This window comes from Sinohyriopsis cumingii, chromosome 2 (assembly GCF_028554795.1).
Source record: "Sinohyriopsis cumingii isolate HCF-2022 chromosome 2, ASM2855479v2, whole genome shotgun sequence".
NCBI lineage: Eukaryota > Metazoa > Mollusca > Bivalvia > Unionida > Unionidae > Sinohyriopsis > Sinohyriopsis cumingii.
In genome coordinates this window covers 41,622,163-41,648,799 of record NC_142962.1, presented here as the reverse complement: position 1 = coordinate 41,648,799, position 26,637 = coordinate 41,622,163, and the positions used below count along the sequence as shown (strand labels likewise).

At 37.4% G+C, this 26,637-nt stretch overlaps 1 protein-coding gene across 2 annotated transcripts in view; it reads right to left on the bottom strand.

Annotated features, from left to right (window-relative positions):
- The window catches only part of LOC149804712 (glia maturation factor beta-like), a 33,346-nt gene extending 17,277 nt beyond the window's left edge, over positions 1 to 16,069 (bottom strand). Inside the window, exons 1-3 of one of the 2 annotated variants that reach the window (XM_089943377.1) lie at positions 16,012 to 16,069; positions 13,415 to 13,511; positions 10,417 to 10,466 (exon numbers count right to left, since the gene is read on the bottom strand). In XM_089943377.1, coding sequence (XP_089799503.1) covers positions 10,417 to 10,466; positions 13,415 to 13,511; positions 16,012 to 16,014 — 150 coding nt within the window. In that variant the 5' untranslated portion in view covers positions 16,015 to 16,069. Of the gene's footprint in view, positions 1 to 10,416; positions 10,467 to 13,414; positions 13,512 to 15,878 lie in introns of both variants that reach the window. The other variant, XM_089943369.1, reaches the window with a different exon arrangement.
- Positions 16,070 to 26,637: the final 10,568 nt, after the last annotated feature.

Here is a 26,637-nt window from a genome sequence, read left to right as displayed (position 1 = left end):
AATCTGGTCTCTCAAAAAAGGTGGTCTTTCATGGCAGGTTTTATTATGTATGAACGTGGAAAACTTTATGCAAAGACAGTCTGTACAACTGAAACTACTATCAGCAAAGATTCTGTTTTATTTTCTGGAAACAGGTGCATATAAAATGAAGTAATGGGAATTATTTAGGCAAATGACCTTTCCAGAACCAGGTGAATCAAACCTGTTTGATTTGTCATCCAATGCAACAAGACAAGTAACTGATCTGAATAAGCATTTTATTTTCTGTTTAAGCTTAAATACTGACTTTTATTGAATAAGTAACATTCATCACTGTTAGCAGATCTCCAGCAAAATCAGAGCAAAATATTAATAATTTCAAAGGAATTACAACAGGCTACAATAACAGCTGACTGTACATTATGTATGAACCAATCCAGAAGGCTAAGCATAGATAATGTAATTTATGAGAAATGTTTACTTGAACAATAACTGCAGGATTCTTGAAACTTTCTTTTAAAACAAATTTCCCATGATCTGTCCATGGCCGTGACTGAAAAATTACCTAAGCACATGTAACAAACAATACTCTGATAACATTATTCATTATAACAGTGAGAATAATGATACATGTACATTGCTGAAAGTACATACTATAAGAAAGGAAATCTTTAATAATTTTTCTAAAATGACCTTCTTGGTACATTCTTCAAATGAGAAAAGAAGAAGATTATGGCCTTTATGTCAAGCTTGCTCTCAGAAGAATTCAGACTTTTGCTAATATTAACATATTAATATTGGCTTTGGCAATGTATTAATTCTGCATTGTGCATCTAGAAAATGACCATGATTAAGCATTGCATAGTCAGCATAACTATCTAATCATTTTAACCCAACCTGAAGTGATGCAAGTAATAACAATCCGAGACCTATATTTGAAAATTATACTAAATTCCAATGTATTTAACTGTCCCAAAATAATCTCCTGATGTCACTAAATACTTTAAGCAAATGTTACTAAATTTTCTACTTTCAATGTCAAAACAATTTCAGTGATTTAATCTCCTCTTCCATCTATAGTGATGGGGGAAAACAGGGCTAAAGTAAAATATGTACTCATTTTAGTCAATGTAAAACACTTTATATTCCTGGGATTTAAATTTCCTGGTTTGGGTATGAATACATATCCATGGGTACATAATTTCATGGATCTCTGATTTGTGAATGGCAGTGTTATTAATGCATGTATTTTGATGACTGGTGCAGAGAGTACTGTTACAAAATACAACTTCATGAGTAGTATTCAAAACAGGTGACTGATCAGTAAATGAACTGGAGGACACTGGAGATGTACATTAAAAATCAAGTCTTGGTTGACCTGAAAAACATCTACACACTGAACAAAATAACACTTCGAAGAGACCTGCTTGAAATGGACTTTGATTTTAAATTCAAAAACAACAGAAAATTGGAATCAGATGAATTTTAAGTGTTTCAAAATATCAGTAAAATTGGAGCACCAATGGTCCATGAGTTAAAGACAAATAAATTCCATATTTTTTTATTTTTTCAGACAAAAAGCAAGCGGTGTTCTCATAGATGGTTCTGCATCTGTAACATATAGCAAGCAAGCCATGCTATTACTATATCAGTGCTCTCTGTTGTACTGAACTTGACCTGACTTTGTTGCATTTTCTGTAATAAATTACAGGTCACATATTCAATAATAAAAATGTGCAACTATAGTCCACAGATTTTAATTAATATAATTCTTAAAGCTTATGATCATTAAAAAATAAAATCTATCACAATGCTGTGAAGGACGAATGACAAGGTAAATTTACCAGGTCAATGGACATGATGCTCCTGATTAATCTGTTGGCCAGATTTGTTGTTGTTGTTATATGGTTTAACGCCATTTTTCAGCACAATATAGGCTATACATGGCAGCCAGTATAAATGGTGGCGGAAGAACATGGGAAAACTCCAGAAAGAACCACCGACCCATGAGAAGCTACTGGCAAGCTTTCTCACATATCCACACTGGCCGAGCCCAAGACTCGAATCCACGCAGACAGAGGTGAGATGGCAGTGATCTGTGACAGAGAGTGCTTTAGACCACTCGGTTGGCCAGGTTTGTGAAATGTGATTAAACATTATGGCTCATAGGCCTTGTCACACCATCAATACATATAAAATTCACAAAAAATTAAAGCATTATATAGTACAGGGGTCGATAATCAATTTTATATAGCATGCCACTTTTTCCAACTTAATTACAAAATTAACAAGCGTATGCCACCAGTAACAGAGCAACACTGTTAAAATCAAGATTTTTGGCTGCCCTTCACGTGCCACACAAAACCTCTTGATGTGCCATCGTGTGGCACACATGCCATAGGTTGCTGACCCCTGATATAATATGTGTACTTTTCATGTTTACGTGAACTTATCTTCTTAATTTCTGTATTTTTTAATCTGTCACTGCCATTTGCAAGATTTTCTTTGTGAAAAGTGGATCATTCTCTCCCAATTCTGTACAAACTGAGTGTGAATTTGAACTGATAAAGCCCTTATAAAATGTAGTTTGAGGCGGGTAAAACTAATTTTAATTATGCAATACTTACCCGTAGCTATCATTCAGCTTTCTTTTTCGAGCTGAAAAAATGTACCATCCAATATGATGTGCATACATCCTCCTTTGGAGTGAAGAACTGTCAGTATGACGTGATTCCTCATGCAACTCGCATTGTTCTTGGTAAGCGTAAAACAAGCACAGATAGTTCATCTTTGTCATAAATGACTAATACATCAATGACATCAGAGCAAGATATGGTAAGAATTGCATAATTAAAATTAGTTTTACCCACCAAAAAACTCTATTTTAATGGCAGCAAATAGCTTACCCATAGCTATCGCTTAGGTGAATTAGTAAGGAAGGTTGGCTGATAATCTGTTAAACTGATAAAAAACAGAGAAAATTGAAAGTACTCACCATTGGTGTAGAGGTCCATGTAAAGGAATAGTGGTATATCTTGGGGCCACATGTTGTACCGTAACAAATGGACCCAGAGAAAAAATGCCTCCATTTTGTTGTAATAATGAGTTGAGGTAAAAGCAGAAAAGGTAGTATGGGAATGCCAAAATGCTGCCTTCATAATGTCCTCCAACGAAGAGTGATTAAGGTACGACCAGGAGGTAGCAATGGCATGAACCTCATGGGCTGGAAGTTTCAAAATGGAAAGGTCTTAATCAGTAAGAGACTGGTGTGTTCTTTTGATCATGGTGACAATTCATCATGAACTAATAGCAGCTGAAATGTCTATAGAACCCTTGAGCAGGAGAAAAATATGCTTCCTACCCTTCATTTTCCTCTGAATGCCTTAAGACAGACACATATTTCCCTAACGGGACATACAATTCTATCTGTATCATCAGCAGCTCAGATTCGACTTAAACTGGGAATTTCAACAGGTAGTGGAGCTATGTAAGGTAATTGATTTTTGGCTAACTATCCCAGGTGACAAAGGAGGAGAACCAAATCATAATACCCATTAAACCAGAGACAGGCAGTATCAATAGATAGGTATAAATCTCACTTCATCTTTGTATTAGGCAAGGGCAAGTAGAAACAGTCCTGAAAAGAAGACTTATTCAGTGGTTCATAGGGGGTTTTGGTTGATGACCATAAGATGCAAGAAAGATTCCATCTAGGCTAAAGAGAGCTTTAGACAGTTCTCTGCAGCTCAAAATACTTAATAAGACTGGCAAGGTATGAATCCGAGCCAATCCCGTGCCCTGAGAAAATTTAAGTGTATTTAACATGGCAGCTCCATAGCCCTTGATAGTGGATACAGAGCATCTTTTGTTCTCAAAGAGAAACAAATGGAAACACTGGACAACAAATTTTTACAAAAGTCATGTTACTGAAATAAAATTAGTCAATTCTTATCAATTTTTATGTGCTGAACACGAATATGACAGTCAAATTGCAAAATTGGCTCTAGTTTTTTTGTAATCTGCAAGAAATTAATGTTTACATAACGAAATGCATTCCAATAGTAAAAGGTCAACTGTAATAGCCTACCTATAAAAAATCAAGTCATTGACTACATCTTAGATTTCTTCGCCTGTCTCTTGTACAGCTGTTCGGGAGCATCTCTGAGGAGTGTCCAGCAGTAGTCAGCCAGCATTGTAGTGGACCATTTTCCCTGGTATCTTTGTTCCATTGTTGCGATATCTTGATGAAAACGTTCGCCGTGTTCATCACTAACAATACCACAGTTGCTAGGAAAGAAATCCAAATGGGAATGAAGGAAGTGAATCTTTAGAGACATATTGCAGCCAAGTTTCTTATACTTCATCAACATGTCTTCTACTAGTTCCTTATAGTTTTCTGCCCTAACATTTCCGAGGAAGTTTGTAGAAACTAGGCGAAAAGCATTCCATGCTTGTTTCGCGTCACCTTCCAGCAAGTTGTTGAACCGGTCATCTTTGAAAAGCTCTCGAATCTGAGGACCCACAAAAACTCCCTCTTTAATCTTTGCTTCGCTGAGTCGAGGGAATTTTTCATGCAGGTATCGGAATGCTGGCAAAGTCCAGTCAATGGCTTTCACGAAGTTCTTCATCAAACCTAGTTTGATGTGAAGGGGTGGTAGCAAGATTTTCTGAGCCTCAACCAGAGCTGGGTGTTGGATATTCTTCTCTCCAATGGCTACATTCTGCCTGTGAGTCCATTCCTTCCTCATGTAGTGCATTTCCCTTGCTCGGCTATCCCACTCGCATAAGAAACACATGTATTTTGTATATCCTTGCTGCAGTCCCATTAAAAGGGCAACTACCTTCAAATCACCACAGAGGTGCCAGCTGTACTTGTTATACTCAATGGAATTCAGTAGCTGCCTTAAGTTATCGTATGTCTCTTTCATGTGGACAGCATACGCTACTGGAATAGATGGAAGAATGTTTCCATTGTGCAAAAGCACAGCCTTGAGACTCAGTTTCGAAGAGTCCACAAATAGTCTCCATTCTTGTGGGTCATGAGTGATTTTTAAAGCATTCATGAGGCCCTCAATATCGGAACAGAATATCAGATTACTTTCCTTTCTGAAGAAAGGCTCCAATTGCTGGTGGCGCTTTCGATATGCAGTAATTGTGACATCTTCTTCTAGAAGATTCCATTGTTGGAGTCTTGATCCTAGCAATTCTGCCTTGTTCTTTGATAAGTCCAAATCACGAATCAGGTCATTTAGTTCTTCCTGTGTTATTCTGTGTGGGGTTGATGATGCACCACAGTGAAAATCTGGATCACTGCATGCTGATGGACCAGGAGAAGAACAGGTCGACTCACCTTTGTCTTCGTCAGATGAATCAAGAGAATATTCTGCTGGAGGTTCTGGAATAGGAAGTCCCTCACCATGTGGAACTGGTCTCAATGCAGACGGAATGTTTGGGTAGACTATTCTCGACTTCTTTCGCTTCGTTATTCCGCCGGAAAGAGGAGGAACCAAGCAGAAGTAACAGTCATTTAGGTGGTTGCTTGGCTCTCTCCACACCATTGGGACTGCAAACGGCATTGATGACCTTTTGCAATTCAACCACTGTGAAAGCTGTGTTGTACATGTAGCACAGCATATATGCGGAGCCCAAGGCTTGTCTTGGTCACCAACCTTGCATCCGAAGTAAAGATGATATGCCTTCTTCACTTGAGAATTGATACTTTTCTTCTGGTTGGCAAATGTCACTTCCCCACAAATATAGCAAAAATTGTCCGCGGTATTAACACACTTTCGAGGCATTACTGTTCTTTATTGTACGTAAATGGATAAAATAATAAGTTTTATGTAACAGTAGCTTGAACTGTCTCGCACAACGTCTAAAATATTTTAAATGCTGAACCTATCTGATTGGGCTTTATATAGTACACTGCTTACGTCAGCTTCAGCAGCCGCCTGGCATTAGTATAATAGGCCTACATATGTATAGTACACTGCTGACGTCAACTTACTTCAGCAGCCGCATGGCATTAGTATTGCATTGCATCAGAAAATGATGCAATCAACTGTGGATGATGTGAGCATGATGGTATTATGCAATGTTACATCATTATTCCGGATGTTGCTGCAGTCCTACTGGAGAAATTTACACAGTGAAACATAGAAAATGAGGTATATGAATATCTTCAAAACGAGAGCCAATACAAATTTTTCACGGTTACATTCGTGTTCGGCACACCAAAATACTACAGATTAGGGCCTTTTCAAGTCAGTAATGATTTCACTGTTGACCAGTGAAATCAGCAACTGAAGTTATAGAGGGACAGCTAGGATTCATATGTTTCCTACTGCATCAATCACAGAAGATTCTCCACCTGGCATCATCAACCTTAGATGTTAAAGCTCCCCTGGCCTGAATGATGCAACTGGCAACAAGGCCCAAAAATTTGCTCTAGCAGAGAGATTTCTTGAGATGAGCCAAGTGTAAAGGTGGAGACTTTGTGGACTCTTGTGAAGAAGCAATCCCTGGTGTTGTGACGGAAGATCCCTCCTGTGAGGAAGAGACCTGGGTCAAGCGATCAAAAGGTCGAGGAGAACAATGAATCATGAGTGCTGGGGCCATAAAGGGCTACAAGAATGGTCTGAACAGTAGACCTTCTAACTTTTTGCAGAACTTGAGTAAGTAGATGGAAGGGAGGGTGCAAAGGCACAAGCAATCAGATGATCCCACTGGAGACTGAAACCATCCACTGCCCATGCTCCTTGATCCAAAACAGAAGAAACAAAATGGAGGTCTGTTGTCGAGCCTGGTTGCAAAACAAATTCACTTGGGGTCTTACCCACAATGAGAACAGGGACTCTAACAGAGTGGTAAAGAGTCTATTATGTGAAGATGGCTCTGCCAGTTCTGATGAGACTATCTGCCACAAAGTTCTTGCCTGGAATGTGACAAACTCTGAGTGTTCTGAGGTAGCCCAGCTGAGGAGATTCCAGACTTCCACACAAAGAGAAGGGGCATGTGAGCCTCATTGTTATTGAAGATAAGCTACCATAGACATGTTGCTGCTGGAGAACATGACACATCAACTCCTTACTCTACTGATGCACCCTTGCAGCACTAGGTATACAGCCTTCATTTCTATGTTGTTTATGTGTAGGGATAATTTGGAAGGGGTCTAAAAACCCTCTGGTTCTAAATGAGTGCCCAAACCAGAATCAGCAAGCAGATAAGAGTTTGGTTCAGGTGCATGCATGGAGACTCCATTCATGAATCTGTCCTGATTCATCCACCACTGCAAATGGTGATGAAATGCTGGTCCTAGAATGATCAGTGTTGACAGAGAGTCTGTGATGTTTCCACTCTGCAAGAAGGAGGAACTGTAAAGGTCGCATAGGAAGACGTCCTAATAGAACCAATTCAGCAGCAGCATTCAAGGTTCCCAGAAGGAACAGACACAGTTGAGCATACGAAGAAGAATTTTCTTATAGCATCTCTAACAGAGCCAGGATTTGATGTACACAATCTAGTGGAACTCTAAATTCTGATCTGTTAGGAAATATATCCCCATGTCAATAAAGTCTTGTGATGGAGTTCCAATTTCTCAAGGTTGGGCAAAAAGCCCAATTGAGTTACCACAGATCAACAGTGGTACAGATGCTGATGAAAGGATGGGATTTGAACATTGCGGGTCAGCCAATCATTGAAATACTGGAGAACTGGTATTCCCAGTAATATGAGCCACTATTCCCATTAACTCAGGTGAAAACTCTGGGTGCAGAAGAAATTCCAAATGGTAGAACCTGGAACCGAAAAACTTCCCAGTCTAAGCAAAACCAGAGATATTTGTGGTGAGGAGAAAATATGGAGATGTGTAGATAGGCATACTGAAGGTCAGTGGAGACTGTCCAATTGGACAGGCAAAGCACATTCCAGATTGAGGAGGTACTCTCCATCTTGATAGGTTCTTCCAGAAGAAAGTGGTTTACAGGAAAGAGGTTGACTATAATGCAAAATTTCTACATTTTTTGGTGACCAGAAAGATACAAGAATAGAGGGCAGGGGTCTGATCATTCAGAACCCTCTCAACCACCACTTTTAGTAAAAGGGTGTGCACTTCCTCCATTAGTATTAGACTGATGAAGAAAGATGGAGGTCTGGGATAGAGGAGACATTTCCTGAAACTGGAGTCAGTACCCTTTGTTCACTATTGAAAGGACCCAACCATCGTCCAAGATGCACAACCTGGCCTCAAAATTGAGGCCTAGGCAAGCTCCAATAGGAATGGATGAGAGATGGATGTGTGGCAGGAGCGGGCTGAAGGCCCAAGGGCTTTCCCCATCCCCTCCTTTGGGAAAACCATGTCCTTCCTTTCCAGGTTCATCAAGTACATCTGTTTTTCAGTTTCTGGGAGCCAGATGAGGAGGAAGAGGAGGTCTAATTTGAGGTTGCATATTGGGCTGTTGTTGTGTTTGTTTCAAGAACTTTGCAGATTCCCCTTGAGGTTGAGTCACACTACACACTTCCTGATGATCCAACAATTCTTGAGATACCATGGTAAGAATGAGGCCTCCAAACAGACTTTCTGCTTCAAGTGGAGCAGCCCTAAGGAGGTCTTTACTGTGATCAAGTAAAATATTTAAGGAGTCCAAAGCAAATTCACAGAGGATGTGAATAAGTTCCTCCAACAAAGCCATGTAAACAGAAAGTGCATGCAGAGATGTCTTGGCCACAGCTTCCAACACACGTTGAAGGGTGGCTGGATTCAGAGAGGCTTCTCTCTGCATATTAATACAAGCAGCTGAAAAGAGGTCGGCATGTGAAGCTATGGTGATGAGCATATGGACTTTCTGTTCCATGGTCTGAATGTCTTTATCAGCAAGATGTGCCCAGGTTCCACTTGAAATATGCACCTTCACTGCACCAGTGCTAAATTTAGGTTTTGAGTGCCACTTTGGGGAATGTACATGATAACTAGGCAGAAGAGTCCAAAAAATTGCAATGTCGACAAGTGAACAACCCACCCTCTATGTTTGTTGATTAATATTTTGACCCATCTTAAACCTCTCTGCAATTTCCTACATCATGGAAGAGTCAGGAATTAGAAGGATATATGATTGAGACTGAGCCCCCAAGTTCTGTTCCAGACTGGAAAAGATCTTTTTTGACTGTGTGGCAGGTTTTCAGCACAAGTCAGAGGGTAAGAGACAATGTAATTTGTTTATTGGCTTGTCATATCTCTTCTTCCACCTCTAACAGAAATGAAGAAATGGACATAAGAGCAGGAAGTCTCTTGTGCTTCCTCCATGTCAAACTCATTAGAGTCTACTAGAATGGAGATAGCATCATCAAGGACACTCTGAGCTGGAGAGTGTGTGGGCATCACCAAGTCCTAGGATGTGAAGAAGGTATAGGAATAGTCCTAAGTCCTATACTTCATGAAGGAGTGGCATGAACTGGAGAGAGAAGACAGTGTCTGCCAGTCCTGAAAGAAGTGATGTCTCTGCCTTCCAAATTTTTTCCACCTGGTAATGAGGTGATGGCGGGACATGAGTTGCAGTATCACCTCTGTTATGAAGGCAAGAGAAGAAGAAAAAAACCTAGGGGGCATCATGACCAAGACCAGTGAGGTTGAAGGACCCACATCCTATGGGGATTCATTGGGATAATAGGAAAGGGGGAATACTTATCAAATCTCCTAGCCTAGTCTGAGTGTGCTGGTTAGATTCCAAATGTTCATAATGAGGTGGTAGAAGGTGGAGAGTGGGGGAACAAGAGGTCTTAGTGTGATGATCAGAGGATACAGGATCATCCAACTGATGCATCACTAAGGAAGATGTGGTGCTAATCCCTCACAGTGGGAGGGCACCACAAACTACCTCTGACAGGGCGGTGGCAGAACATCTCCTCCTCAGTGGGAGGCAGTGACATGCAATGAGAATGCCAGTGCATCTCCTCAATGGGAGGCAGTGACATGCAATGAAAATGGCAGTGCATCTCCTCAATGGGAGACAGTGACATGCAATGAGAATGGCAGTGCACCTCCTCAATGGGATGCAGTGACATGCAATGAGAATGGCAGTGCATCTCCTCCTCCAAGGAAGGCCGAGACAAGCTATTGTATAGGAGGTGAATCTCTTCAATCGGAGACAGTTACATGACACAAGATGAGTGGTGCATATCCTATACAATGGGAGGTATCGACACACTAAGATGTGAGTGGTGAATCTCCTCCACAGTGGGAGACAGTGACATGCCATGGAATAAGTGCTGCATCTCATCCTCCATGTCAAGCAGTGATGTGCTGCTACATGGTCATTGTATCTCGACTTTCATTTGATGTAATTTGATCAACTCTGGAAAATAATATGTTCCAAATAAATTGGGTTTACTGTACTTAATGTTTTATTACTCTTATTAGAAAAGTTGTATCCTGTTACCTACCTCATATTCTTGTTCTAAAACCACTTGCATAGAATCTTTGTCAATGTTCACTGAAAACAAAAAAAGTAAATACGATTATACTAATTCGCAAATTTGCATTTACTTATTATAATCTACACACAGTTGCAAAATATAAGCATGCAATCTGATCAAGGGTTTAACTGTATGTCAGAAATTTTCCAGCAAATTATGCATGAATTAGGCATCTATCATTTTAAACCTTCTGCCTATCACCCTGAAAGTCAAGGTGTGTATGTGTGTTTTGGAAATTTAATGTAACTTTTTTTTAAATTCAGTCATATCGCATAGATATCAGCAGTGTGGCAGTTTCTAGTGATGTCTAGCACTGGGGCATCATGCTGCAGACATACAGCATGATGTCCCACCCAGTTACATTATCCTGACACCAGGCTGACCAGTCCTAAAACTAACCTCTAAGCAATGAGGTGGTGCTCTAGAGTTTCGTATTTTGCATATGGTTAAAATTTTAAAGAAAAAGAATTCCCCTGGCTTTCCTCACTGGTTATACTGGCTATTTGAAAAAGACCTTGTATATCTGAGGTATAGTTCTAAGAACCTTTAATTCTCATTATTATTGTTGTTGTTGTTGTAGGGTTTAACGCCATTTTTCAGCCCATGATAGGCTTATAAATAACGGCCAGTATTAATGGTGGAGGAAGAACCTGGGAAAACCCTGGAAAGAACCACCGACCCACGAGAAGCTACTGGCAAGCTTTCTCACATACCCACATTGGCCGAATCCGAGACTCAAACCCATGCAGACAGAGCTGAAGTGGCAGTGATCCATAACGGAGAGCACTTTAGACCACTCGGCCACTCAGGGCTCACCATTATTGTGGTGTATGATTGATGGGTGTAATATGGGTTATAAAGTATACAGCCTGGCCTTACTCCAGATGTGCACCTTTCAAAAAAATGCTAGCTCCACTTGGTCATTTTCACTTCCTGAACTTCAGAGGTAAACTGTATAAAAAAGAGCCGATAACTTTTTTACATTTTATATATTTGGTAAATCATTCATTGTACTTTCAGAAGCTGGTTTTGTCTAGTCTGGCAAAATTCATTTTCCCTATTTTAACAGCTGTGACTCTGATGTGACCAATCTTCACAATTCATAAATATTGTACAATTTAGAGCAAAAACATACCCATCTGATGCCACAAGAGAAGAGTGAACTAAAACAGCTATAAAGAGAATATGAGCACTTGTTTACAGACATTCCAACATGAACAATTTAAATTTGCCATGACATTGATACAGATTCTACACATGTGAAACAACATCCTTACAGGATGGAGTCTCTCAAACAAGACTGTTTGAGAAAAAGTTCCGTATTTGCTGGAGAATGACTTCAATGAACCAGGCAAAAGTTACTGGAGTTCACCATGTCTTATAATGCCGAAACCAGATAATACTTTCCATATGTGTACTGATTACAGAAAAGTACACAGTGTCACCAGTAGAGATTCATTTCCAATACTCAGAATCAATGACTATTGACAGAATTGGAAATGCAAATACGTGACCAAGTTTGATCTCCTGAAGGGATTCTGCAAATTCCACTTATGAAAAGTGCATAACAAAATGTCAGCATTCTGTTCCTGCCCACAGAAGTTAACCAGGAATGTCCATTTGAGCTGCATCAGAATCCAATGTGGTTGGTTAACTTTTGTGGGGAAGGAAGTTTTATCTACCTTTCAGTTTGAATCACCTACCAATGGTCATGATGTAGGTGAGGGGGCCAGACCACTATATGTGCTGTCTAGCAAAATCTTGGCCCATGTTAAACAATTGAGAGAGCTCTTTAATCATAACTGAGTGATTAAGCAACAAGAGATCTGGTCAACAGTATGCCCAGAAAGTTTTTCCAAACTGGAAGGAGTTTTAGAGTCACCAGAACCTGAAAGTTTCAGACACAGTTCACTAGGAAATATGCTTTTCCAAAAGAAAACCTCTCTTCCTCCTCTGTCATCTTAACCAATAGGTGAGAGGGACATTGGACCCGAAGGCCTGTTCTGTGTAAAACTTGTGCATATTGACTACATATATATATATATATATATACACACACACACACACCTCTCCCTCAATGACTTGGGCACAATGGGGTCACAAACATAGACCTCATTATACGAGCAGGTCCAAAAATCCATCAGGCACCAATAAAACCGCAATAATAATTGGCAATAAATCACTTTTTCTAATGAAATTATTTGTTATTCTCTATAAATTACATTTATTTTCAAAATGTCGAACATGTGCAAGAACATGAACATAATTCCAGCTGGTTTCAACAACCACCATGTGTTTGCAAAAATATCTGTGTATTACATCAGTGTTTTTTGTTTTATTGATTAGTCTGGTTTCATGAGTGGTATTTAATAATATAGTACCAAGTAGGGATTAAATACAGCACGGAACTAGACTAACTGTTGATACACCACCAAACAAGATTGTTTTTTAAACATTTATTTCGTGAGACAATTGCCTACATTGGATGCATTTTTGCATTGCTCAATTAGTGCAATATTGATGTGATTTCAATGGAAGTAACAGCAAAACTTCATATCATCCTTGATGATATCTCTAAGTGCAAGTTTTGGAATTTTCTGAAACTTATATATATATATATATATATATATATATATATATATATATATATATATATATATATATATATATATATACATATATATATATATATATTATAATGTGAAATAATGATAAAGTAAAACTGCAGTAACTCAAACAGTGAAACACCAAATAATCTGCAATCACATGATCTGTTCCACCAAATTATGAACACTCTTCTTGTCTGCAACCTCAAAAGCTCTGAACAATTGAAATTCAAACTTACAAATTTACACCAACAGCATGGACTTTGAGTTATCTGAGTTCTACTAAGTAAATAAAATATTATAAATTAAAAGTTAAATTTTCCAAGATTCAGCTTTCCATACTGAGATCTCAACCTTACACAGTAAAGCTGCTGTATTCTTCTCTTTTCGAAAACGTAATTTCTTCATTTTCTGTTTTACATTATCACTGATGTCGCACATTGCCATGTTCTCCGCCTGAAACAAAAATAAAAATAATAAGGACTGAGTTAAAAGGACAATTCTAATTAATCATGGTTGCTCTATTGTGATGGTGTGCTTTTCTGATTATCATAAGCACATGTGTTTAAAAAATTTCCTAACATTTTAAAGGTGGCAGTTAACTCAGTTTGGTAAATAGTATGTTTAATATTTGCTTCCTTTTTTTTAAAAAGAATAAAGTTAAGTGCTTTCTCTGAAGTGTAAAACTATTGACTGCTCACTAAACTGATGGAGAAGTAAAACTGCAGAATTGCAGAGGGGCAGCACAAAATGCACCTCAAGAAATCTAGCCTGTATCATTTTTAAAAACAAAATGGGAGGACATTTCAGAGGGGATATCCATACTGATAACAAGGTCAGTCTCATCCACCACACTGGTGCTTCCTTGCTATCACTGTAGTATTTCTGCCCATTTCAAAATCAAATTTTTACATCAATATAAAGTCCTTATAGCAGTGTTGCACACTGAGTGTGAATAGCATGTTTCCTGCAATTTTGCAATTTGTATCCCTATCTCCACCAAATCTTGCCATCTGCACATCCCCTGGGTGTACCTTTTTAGTATTACTTCTAATGCAAACAATCGTTCTTTGAAATTTTGTGTCAGTCTTAACTGGGAGACATATTTTCCATAGCTCACTGGATCCTAGGTGCAATATTTTTACATAACTAAACTAATGAAGCCTTTCATTTTAGCTTTACAGCATAATTACATGCTTCTGAAGCATAAATATCACAGTGACTTCTGTTTAAAAGTTTGCATTTACTTGAGACAACAACTGATACCAAATTCTGGAAGCTATTTTGGTCTCCAGGAAGGGCCACATGATGATGAATGTGTGCTTATTTATTCTCTTTATTTTCAAGAGTTTTGTTTTAAAACTCAGCATCAATAAAAGTCCAAACTTAAATGAGGGCAAATTTTACTTTATTGCACTCAAACAACCTTTACGGTATTATGAGGTACATGTATGTACTATTTCTCAAACTGAATCTTTTGTCATCTGAAATAGTAATGTTCTTTGAACCACCATCCAAGTGAGAAATAGGGCAAAATATGTATGAACCTTGGGTTTTCATGAACTGAGTTACCTATATGCACAGCTATAAACTCAGTCTACTAAAGCTATTTTAAAATTAAATGCACCAAAGCAATATGCTGAGGGAAATATGAATGATGTGCTATACATCTAAGTTACTTACTGACTGAAAGATTACAGTTATAAAACATAAATTATGGTTAAAAGTGCAATTAACGGCAAAAAATTGTGTGTTTACTATTGCTGTGGCTTTAAAATTAGGATAGGCAGGTAGTTTGTGTTTCTTTCCATAGGGGAAAAAGTGTTAGGGTTGGCAATGAGAAACAGGGAGAGTTGGCCAACCAAAATGACACATTGTTTTTGCCTAATTTAGAAATTACTCACATAAATTAGTATAAATGGAGCATTTGCAACACTGGAATTAAGCATATTGCATCATTTTTTCTAAATATTTGACTTCAAACCAAAGAGAAAAATAATTAGAACTTAAAAGTCAAATTAAACTTGTATTAGTAGTTATTGCTTGTTCCACTGGGAGTTATAAATTAGTTCTACCTATATGCAACCACCATAATGTAATCAATGTATCATCATCAACTAGAATTCATTACAATGTAAAGATTTTGCTGTGGTCATTTGCACTCAAGTGGACAAAAGACATGGTGTAGTGACTAAATGATGAACCACTGGGACCAGAGATGGTTGGGTTTAGAAATAAATCTGGCTCTTAAATAGACTGAAAAAAGTTGCGCTTCGATTAATAATAATAATAATAATAATATACAAATAATTTACCCATTATATTTGAAGATCAAAAATTATCTCTTATTATTAAAAGAAATTTACCAATTATATTGTTAGAAAACAAAATGATCTTTGGGTAAAAGAAAAACGATTATCACAATTTGAAATAAATCCCAGACACATCTCTCTCTCTCTCTCTCTCTCTCTCTCTCAGCCCCCCCCCCCCCCCACCACCACCAACACACCACATCTCCGCCTAGAAAAGTAAATACTCGGTCCGTTAATGATCGTCCATTATAACGTTCCTGAGGAGGAAGGAGTGAAGTACCTAGTAATAAAATCTCTGGCCCCAAACAGTCTGAAACAAATATGCTTGCTCTAATTTACAGAAAAGAAATAAATAATTGTATCCATCCTATAAATTGTGAAAATAAAAGAAATAAGAAGTAAACAACAACAAAAGCAGTGGTCCGTTCCTTAATAGACTGAAACGTGAATTTTAGGGGAGTGGCAAAATACTTGCAATTTTGCTCTTAAACTTTGTGTTATACAGACAAACCTGGTAATTGTTTCTGCATTGTAATGAAGATACAGTGAAGTAGAACATTATACTTTCGATGTTTTTACATGCATATTCAGTGAGAATATTGTAAATTTGATGAGAAATTTGAAACAAATCTTCCTATGTTTACCATTTTTTCTGGAACGGAAGTAGGAAGTGATCGTCCTGGTCTTGACTAACATTCGTTCCTCACAGCATCGCGAATGATATACGCACTGCCACGCAAAGCCTCGTAAAGCCACACAAAATCTGACAGAGCCATGCAAGTCAAATTAGAAAAGTGTATTTATTTATATTGTGAATGATATTGATGAATAAATTAACAAGACCGAAAGACTAGTTTTCAACACAAGTATGCTGAATTGACAGATTTACAGATACAAAATGAAGCGAGATGCAAATAAAATTGCAAACAGAGATAGAAATGCAAGTAGAATTAAAATAATTAGAACTGGCAAGCATAAAGTACTCATGAAAGTTCAGTTTTTGATGTTATCAGAAATATCAAATCAGTTCCCCCTTTTCAGGAAAAAGAAATAGATCGATAGTATTTTGCATTTTGAAGAAAAAAAATGCTACAAGTTTCAAAAGGCCAAGAGAGCATTGGACTTTGTTGTTGCAGAGTGTCCTTATTGACAAAGCTCGTGAAATATATATGTCACTGTCAGTATAATCATATACTGATTATGATTTGGTCAAGGAATGTATCGTGAAGGCTTATGAAATGGTACCGGAGGCATATCGACAAGGGTTTCAGAATTGCAGAAAAGCAGAAGACCAAACCTTTGTCGAAGTTGCTAGGTAAAAAGAACAACTATTTGACATGTGGTGTCCATCTAAAAAGATTGGTAATATTAAGAGAAACTTAGTCAACTCGTATTAGTTTAAGAGTTCAAAAATTGCGTCCACAGAGACGTCAAAATTTATCTTGAACAACACAAGATAGATACTTTAGTAAACATTACTGACGAATATTCACTGGCTCACAAAGTTTCATTCGTCAATAAGTTTTCTTCTCAGCAGATGGCTAGTAAGAAATCAAATCAGTCTTAAGCAAAGTACTTAAAAATTTCAATCTGGTACAACCAATAAGAATCCAACGTCTAATAAGACTGATCAGAAATCCTTATCACTTCCTACGTGCACTTATTGCAAAACATCGGGACATATTATTTCCGATTGCTTTAAGTTTAAAAAAAAAAATATGCAACACAATAAAGACAGAGCAGTTCGAAATGCTCTTGCTTTTCATAGGTCATGGTCATGTACTAAAACAAATACATTTGTGGAGTCAATTTGCCTCCAGTCAGATTATATTAAGGAGAATTATGAACCATTCATGTCGAAGGGTCATATACTACTTATTAGTAATTCAAACTACTACTCTATCCTTATTAAAATATTCTTTGAAACACATAAGCTTCTCAGAGTCTTTTGTTATCAGGTGCTTTGCCTTTGGCTGAGAAGTCTTCTTCTGAAAGGTTCTTGTTCAGGGAGTAGAGTACGGTTTTATTCAAATTCCTCTCACGCTTAGTTCCTGGGTCAGTGACTGTTGCCGATGTGATTCTTTGCCTACTGAGGGTGTTAATTTATTACTGGGCAATGACCTAGCCGGAGATAAGGTTTAGGTTAATTCACTTATAACTGACAAGCCTTGTTCAGATCAAAAAGGTTGATCGTATTGAAATTTAAATCCCTGATTTATACCTCGCTTGTGAAGTTGCTAGAATTATGACAAAAAGAGCTATTGAGAATGAAGTTGATCAGGAAACCATTTCTTTGGCTGACACATGTATTGTTCAGAAAACCATTCCTTTGACCGACACATGTGCTGTTTAGGCTTTTGATGAGATCACTTTAGTTCCTGTTAATGATCAATCAAAATTTTTGATCATTGAGATTCTCTTTTAACTTCTCATTCTCTTAAGTCTAATCAAGGTGACAAACGACGATAACGTGTTGTTGAACAGGAAAAAGATCCTGAGATCTCCTGTTTGTTTGGTTGGTTAGTTTTATTTTTGTTTTCTTTTGGGTTTTTTTTGTATTTTTGTGGAGGAGATGGCTTCTAGGGAAGCTAATTCTGCAATGGTAGCTAAGTCGTATAGACTGGAAGTTCTTGATATAACCCATGAAACTCATTTGATTGATCTTTTGGTAGACTTACCACAAGACCGCACATCACTTTGGTTGGCCGGAAATTAAAACTGTTGTTTCCAAGTAGATTGTGTTTTCAGTGTCAATTGGCAAGTTTTAGTTCTTTTAAAATATATTTTAGACATTTTGTCCATGGACAATTGGAATTGTTAAAGAAAAGTTTCTTTTGACAGATGATTTCTACACTAATCTTTTGAATTATGTCTTTGTAAAGTAGCAAGATATAATCTTCTGTTTACTCACTCAAAAATACAATTAAGGCAGGAAAAAACTGCAGTGGTAAGCATTTTTAACCAAATGATTAAAATCCGGTCTTTATTGCCAATACTTCAAAATCTTGTATAAGTTAGATATGATGGTCTTTTAAAGTTACAAAGTAAGTGATTTAAATTATATCAACACTCATGGGAGGCTGAAACATAAATAACACCTCCACCAGTTGTATAAGTATTTTACAGGAGCATGCCGATCAAGATAGTGCAGTCAATCATTCCATAATCTAATTGTTCCTGTCCCAAATAAAGATGACTTTGGAATGCAATGACTTTGGTTCGACCAGTCTTTAAAATTCTGAAATATTAAAGAACCTGAACAATAAACTTTCGCAACAACAGCCAAAGGAAAATAATACGTTATAGCAGCTAATATATGAATATGAGCACTTTATTTCAGATGTTCCAACTCGAACAAGCATAATCTACCATGATGTTGAAATAGCAGATTCCAAACCTGCAAAACAGTACCCTTGCAGGATGAATCCTTTCAAGCAGGAATGTTTGAAAAAAGAGGTTGAATATTTCTTGGAAAATTACTTTATTTAACCAAGCAAAAGTAATTGTAGTTTGCCATGTATGCTTGTGCCGAAACCAGCTAATTATTTCGGTATGTTCACAGACTACAGTTAAACAAACAGTGTCACCAAAACAGACTGATTTCCAATACCGAGAATTGATGACTGTATTGACATAATTGGAAATGCAAAAAATGTCGCCAAGTTTGACCTGTTAAAAGGATTTTGAGATTCTGCTTAAGTATAGGGCAAAATAAATTTTGGCCTTTGCAACTCGAGACGGACTCCATGAATACAAAGTGATGCCATTTGGTATGACAAAATCTCCCTTTACGTTCCAGCGCTTAATGAACTTGGTAACCTCTGATAAAGATTGCTATGCTGCATACATTGCTGATGTCATGATATACTGTGATTGCTGGAAAAGTCACCTTGAAAATATCTGGAAATTTATCGTTCGCTTAAGTGATACAAATCTGACAATTAATCTCAGTAAAAGTGAATTTCACATTTTTAAGACATATTGTGGGATATCGTCGAGTTAAGCCTGTAGAAGGTAAGGTTAAAGCAATATTTGAATTCCCTGCACCTAATAGTAAAAAGCAACTGATGCGATTTATGGGTATGGGTGGATATTATCAGAAATGTTGCTTAAAAAAATTCATAATTGCTGAGACTCTGACCAATGTATTAAGTAAGACGACTAAGTTTTATTGGTCTGACAAATGTCAGAAGGCGTTCAATAAATGCAACACTCAAAGATGCACTGGTTCTTTTAACTCCACATTTCAATCAACCATTTAAAATATATGTTGATGCAAGTGATGGTGCCATATTAATTCAGGAAGTTAAAAATGCCGTGGATCATCCAGGTTTCTATTTCTCTAAAAGAAAATTAAATAAGCAACATTGAGAGGGATTGTTTTGGCTTTATTTCACTTTGGAGTGTATATTAATTCTGCTCCTTCTCTGATTGTTGTGTTCAGTGATGTGATCACAACTTTCATCAACAAAGTGAAATATAAAAATTAGAGATTGCTAAGACTGAGCTTGATGTTGCAAGATCAATATTAAGTTCATCAAGGAGAAAGAAAATTCAATTGCAGAAGCACTTTTTCCTCTATGGGAGTTTAATTTTGCTTTATTTTTATACAGTTTTGTATATTCATTATATCTCTTTGTGTTTAATTTAATTATTATTAACGTTTCTGTGTTTGAGTCATATCGAAAAAGACATCTTTATTGCATAATTCTTTCTTTTCATTATGATTGGAGGTGTTATGTATATCTATATTTTTGTAATTCTATGCACATCATTTTATCTTTATTAATGGCTGTCTGTAAATTTTACAGATTGTCTTTAGTTAAATTTTGCATACATGACCCGAGTTTCTTAAAAGTTTAGTATTATATTGGATCGATAACACTGGTCAACAGTGAAATCATTACTGACTTGAAAAGGCCCTAATCTGTAGTATTTTGGTGTGCCGAACACGAATATAACCGTGAAAAATTTGTATTGGCTCTCGTTTTGAAGATATTCATATACCTCATTTTCTATGTTTCACTGTGTAAATTTCTCCAGTAGGACTGCAGCAACATCCGGAATAATGATGTAACATTGCATAATACCATCATGCTCACATCATCCACAGTTGATTGCATCATTTTCTGATGCAATGCAATACTAATGCCATGCGGCTGCTGAAGTAAGTTGACGTCAGCAGTGTACTATACATATGTAGGCCTATTATACTAATGCCAGGCGGCTGCTGAAGCTGACGTAAGCAGTGTACTATATAAAGCCCAATCAGATAGGTTCAGCATTTAAAATATTTTAGACGTTGTGCGAGACAGTTCAAGCTACTGTTACATAAAACTTATTATTTTATCCATTTACGTACAATAAAGAACAGTAATGCCTCGAAAGTGTGTTAATACCGCGGACAATTTTTGCTATATTTGTGGGGAAGTGACATTTGCCAACCAGAAGAAAAGTATCAATTCTCAAGTGAAGAAGGCATATCATCTTTACTTCGGATGCAAGATTGGTGACCAAGACAAGCCTTGGGCTCCGCATATATGCTGTGCTACATGTACAACACAGCTTTCACAGTGGTTGAATTGCAAAAGGTCATCAATGCCGTTTGCAGTCCCAATGGTGTGGAGAGAGCCAAGCAACCACCTAAATGACTGTTACTTCTGCTTGGTTCCTCCTCTTTCCGGCGGAATAACGAAGCGAAAGAAGTCGAGAATAGTCTACCCAAACATTCCGTCTGCATTGAGACCAGTTCCACATGGTGAGGGACTTCCTATTCCAGAACCTCCAGCAGAATATTCTCTTGATTCATCTGACGAAGACAAAGGTGAGTCGACCTGTTCTTCTCCTGGTCCATCAGCATGCAGTGATCCAGATTTTCACTGTGGTGCATCATCAACCCCACACAGAATAACACAGTAAGAACTAAATGACCTGATTCGTGATTTGGACTTATCAAAGAACAAGGCAGAATTGCTAGGATCAAGACTCCAACAATGGAATCTTCTAGAAGAAGATGTCACAATTACTGCATATCGAAAGCGCCACCAGCAATTGGAGCCTTTCTTCAGAAAGGAAAGTAATCTGATATTCTGTTCCGATATTGAGGGCCTCATGAATGCTTTAAAAATCACTCATGACCCACAAGAATGGAGACTATTTGTGGACTCTTCGAAACTGAGTCTCAAGGCTGTGCTTTTGCACAATGGAAACATTCTTCCATCTATTCCAGTAGCGTATGCTGTCCACATGAAAGAGACATACGATAACTTAAGGCAGCTACTGAATTCCATTGAGTATAACAAGTACAGCTGGCACCTCTGTGGTGATTTGAAGGTAGTTGCCCTTTTAATGGGACTGCAGCAAGGATATACAAAATACATGTGTTTCTTATGCGAGTGGGATAGCCGAGCAAGGGAAATGCACTACATGAGGAAGGAATGGACTCACAGGCAGAATGTAGCCATTGGAGAGAAGAATATCCAACACCCAGCTCTGGTTGAGGCTCAGAAAATCTTGCTACCACCCCTTCACATCAAACTAGGTTTGATGAAGAACTTCGTGAAAGCCATTGACTGGACTTTGCCAGCATTCCGATACCTGCATGAAAAATTCCCTCGACTCAGCGAAGCAAAGATTAAAGAGGGAGTTTTTGTGGGTCCTCAGATTCGAGAGCTTTTCAAAGATGACCGGTTCAACAACTTGCTGGAAGGTGACGCGAAACAAGCATGGAATGCTTTTCGCCTAGTTTCTACAAACTTCCTCGGAAATGTTAGGGCAGAAAACTATAAGGAACTAGTAGAAGACATGTTGATGAAGTATAAGAAACTTGGCTGCAATATGTCTCTAAAGATTCACTTCCTTCATTCCCATTTGGATTTCTTTCCTAGCAACTGTGGTATTGTTAGTGATGAACACGGCGAACGTTTTCATCAAGATATCGCAACAATGGAACAAAGATACCAGGGAAAATGGTCCACTACAATGCTGGCTGACTACTGCTGGACACTCCTCAGAGATGCTCCCGAACAGCTGTACAAGAGACAGGCGAAGAAATCTAAGATGTAGTCAATGACTTGATTTTTTATAGGTAGGCTATTACAGTTGACCTTTTACTATTGGAATGCATTTCGTTATGTAAACATTAATTTTTTGCAGATTACAAAAAAACTAGAGCCAATTTTGCAATTTGACTGTCATATTCGTGTTCAGCACATAAAAATTGATAAGAATTGACTAATTTTATTTCAGTAACATGACTTTTGTAAAAATTTGTTGTCCAGTGTAAGTAGATGCTTACGTATGTGCTGACAATTACTAATAATAATCTTAATAATAAGACTTAGATGGCACTTATGGCTTAATTTCTCAGTGACTGGTGGAATTTCAATGTTTCTAGAATAATTCTGTAAATTCCCATTGATCGCATTAGGTCACATGAATAGGCCAATTCAATGCAAGTTAGTAGAGTTTTCTAACAAGTGGGGTCTATTGCAAAATACAGTTGAGAACATATAAAGAGATAACCGAGAAATCAGTTTCATTCCGATTTTGGAGTCATTCACATTTCTTGTGTTCATGTTGTAAGTCTGCATATGCGCTTTATGTTGTATTTAGATATTATTTGAGAGGAAAAACATTTGTTTGAACTATTCAGTGGAAGTAGCAAATGCTCATTTTTTAGACTATAATGTTATTCTGGAACTGTTATACATTATTCAAAGGGATTCTGGACAATGCCATCTTGATAACGTCATGGTTCTTGGAGGACCAGTACATTTCTGTTTTTGAAATTTATCAGGAACTTTTCATTCATTTAGGACTGTCATAGGCCTTTATTAGGATTAATTTAGATTCACTTCATAAAACTCTCAATTCCTTGCACATTTTCAGTTATAACTTTAATAATATAGTTTATAACTTTAATAATATAATTGTTTGTTAACTTCTACAAAACCCGTTGGTTTTGCTTCCTGTCCTTTACTAAACAACACTTCATTTATAAACCTCCCATAAAGGAAGAATACGAAACAGTTCTAGCAGAGTTAAATCTCTCACAGTTCCTTTCAGCACATTCAAACTGAGTGACATTCAGCTAACCAAGAACAGATGATCTGGAAATCCTGAAATGACTAAGTTAGACATCCAGTTTAAACTCTTTTCATTTGCAGCCAGTTATGTATGGCTTTCATAACGGGGATGAATATCAGACAATATGCCATTTAAGTTTACTGGTATCTGAACAGAAGACGAGAAAATGTGTGTTGTAAGCATCTCTAAACTGGACATTGTACTATTGTCATAGTAGAACACTTGGCTTTTTAGGTTGCATGTTAAGTGATTTTCTTCTGACCCTTAACCTCGTCGATATGTTTCTACTGAACAATATTTGAATAACATACTGCTAATGAAATTATCTTTAATTTACACAAAAGTAGTCAAAAACTTTATATTATAAATTGTTATAATTTATATTACATACTATATATATATATATATATATATATATATATATATATATATATATATATATATATATATATATATATATTGTTGTTGTTGTGGGGTTTAACGCCATTTTACAGCACACGATAGGCTATACATGGCGGCCAGTATTAATGGTGGAGGAAGAACCCGGGAAAACCCCGGAAAGAACCACCGACCCTCGAGAAGCTACTGGCAAGCTTTCTCACATACCCACATCGGCCGAATCCGAGACTCGAACCTCCGCAGACAGAGGTGGGATGGCAGTGATCTGTAACGGAGAGCGCATTAGACCACTCAGCCACTCGGGGCCCCTTATATATATATATATATATATATATATATATATATATATATATATATATATATATATATATATATATGTGTGTGTATATGTATGTATGTATGTATGTATGTATGCATGCATGCGTGTGTGTGTGTGTGTGTGGTTTGTCTTTCAAGTTGATGAGGACCACTTGGTCTGTGGGTGCGTAGATGGCCGATCAGGCCGATGTGCGCCCTGGATGTTCTGTGGCGTGTGCGTGTGATTTGGATTTTTAACGTAGCTTTAACAATTTTTAAGTCATATTGCTACGATGTCTGCAGTGTGGCAGTTTATAGAGATGTTTAGCACTGGGGCATCATGGCGCAGACATGTATCATGATGTCCCACCCAGACACATTATCCTGACACCAGGCCGAACAGTCCTAACACTAACCTCTTAATGCTGAGCGCCAAGCGAGGCAGCTGTTAGTACCATTTTTGTAAATTTTTGGTATGACTCAGCCGGGGATTGAACCCACGACCTCCCGCATCCGAGGCCGACGCTCTAACCACTAGACCACCGGAGTGGTCATGTTCTGTGGCATTGTGGGCATGGGATGGTATAAGTGCTGATCATGGGGTTACTGTCTCTGGATTTCCTGGCCTGCCTCCATTGTTCTTCCGCGGGTGTCCTGTTGGCCACACAAGCTGCAGCACCGTTAGTGATGGAAGAGCGCCACATGACCCTGTCCTGGGCAGTCTGCTCCCACGTGTTATAGCTAATGCCAAAGTTCTTCAATGACCTCTTTAGGGTGCCCTTGTATCATTTTCTCTGGCCTCCTTTGTTGCGTTTTCCTTGTTCAAGCTCACCATAAAATAGGTTGGGATTTTTTTGGAAGCAGGTGTAAGGATGCAAATTTCCGTCGATCTATGAAAAGCACATAAACTTGGGACCATAGAACACTTAATTATATTTATGTGGGCAGGTGCTTGTTAAATCGCTATACTGCAATGATTTCTAATGTCTGTGTCATGAGAAGAAGTGATTCTTAATTTAACCTTCGTTTATTTAGTCGTCAGAGAGACTAGAAACGAGAAGGTTAACTTCGGTTTTGTATCGGAACTGTCAGATTTGAAATTGACCAGAATAAGGTTTGGAAATCTAGAAGTCAGACAGACCGCAGTTTTTGGCGCCTAGTTATAAAAGGCGCTAGATATATTTAGTCCTCATTGGTTACGCTAAATAAGGGGAGTGGTTCCCACACGAAATTTCTTGGGTTTGAATTGTCCCCATTGAAAAATCTAATCAGTCTGCAGTTTTCCTGCAAGAGTGAAGCTATAAGGGATTCCGAGATTGAATCTGGAAGAAATTCTCTCGTAAAACATTTGTCAAAGGTACTGGATGTCGAGAAAATGGTTTAAGTGTATAAGATTAGCTAATATGGATCTATGGATATATCAGAGCATGGATATTTGAATATTTCTGTACTTTGTCCGAGTTGTAATGTAAACAAATGCGTCTGACTGTTGTGATAGTGTTTCGTATAATGGGATTAGGAATATGTACTGATGTGATGCAATTTATTGATGTATTTATGAGAAGTAATTGATACCGTGTTTTTATTATTACGTTGTTTTACCATACAAGAACATGTGAGTATTTTTGAAGTGAATGAATGCGTAACCGAAGAAATTTAATAGCCGTTATCTGATGATAGGTTGGGTGTAGTTTGAGACGAGAGGGCTAAGGAAAATATTGTACTGTCTTGTGTTTTCACAGGAAGCTTTTGGGGTGACAGAACTTCCGATTCAGTTGAGTCCCGAGTCTCTAAGAGAGGAGACGGAATTGAGACAAGCAGTATCATAATATTATTGCCACATTTTCAAAATTATGTTCCTTTGAGAACGAAAACACTTTACATATAGATTATTTGTTATCAAAGATGGGGGGGGGGGGAGGGGCATAAGACTTCAATTAACCAAGAGGGCTATTTACAAATTAAATAGGAGGGACAATATTTATCTTTTTATGAATTTAAAATAATAATGCATTACCTTGCTTAAAAAGAAATTGAATTTATTATTTGAGTATAGCTATACACATAAATGCAGCCATTGATAATAATGGTCAAGTGTAATTAAAAAAATGATTTATATGACTTATATAATGCTATTTGGGGCACTTAATTCTGAGTATTCAAAATAAATATGTTTTCAACAACAAAATGCACGATTTACCTTTAACAAAAATCACTAATAACACAATAAAAGTCAAGCCATTCACCAATTATTTAGAATAGTATTTATGATAATACCTAGAACAAGTTAAATAGTTCATCTGGAAATGTTTCATTACTGTAGCTATTATTAAAATTATTATTATCCAATGCTTTTTACTTATTTCTTTATATTCAAGTACTGATTACATTAATTAAGCCACATTTCTCATTTGATTTATTTACATTGACTTGTTAAATGAAAGTAAATGCTAATTAAAGTGATGCAGATGATGTTTGTTTACAAA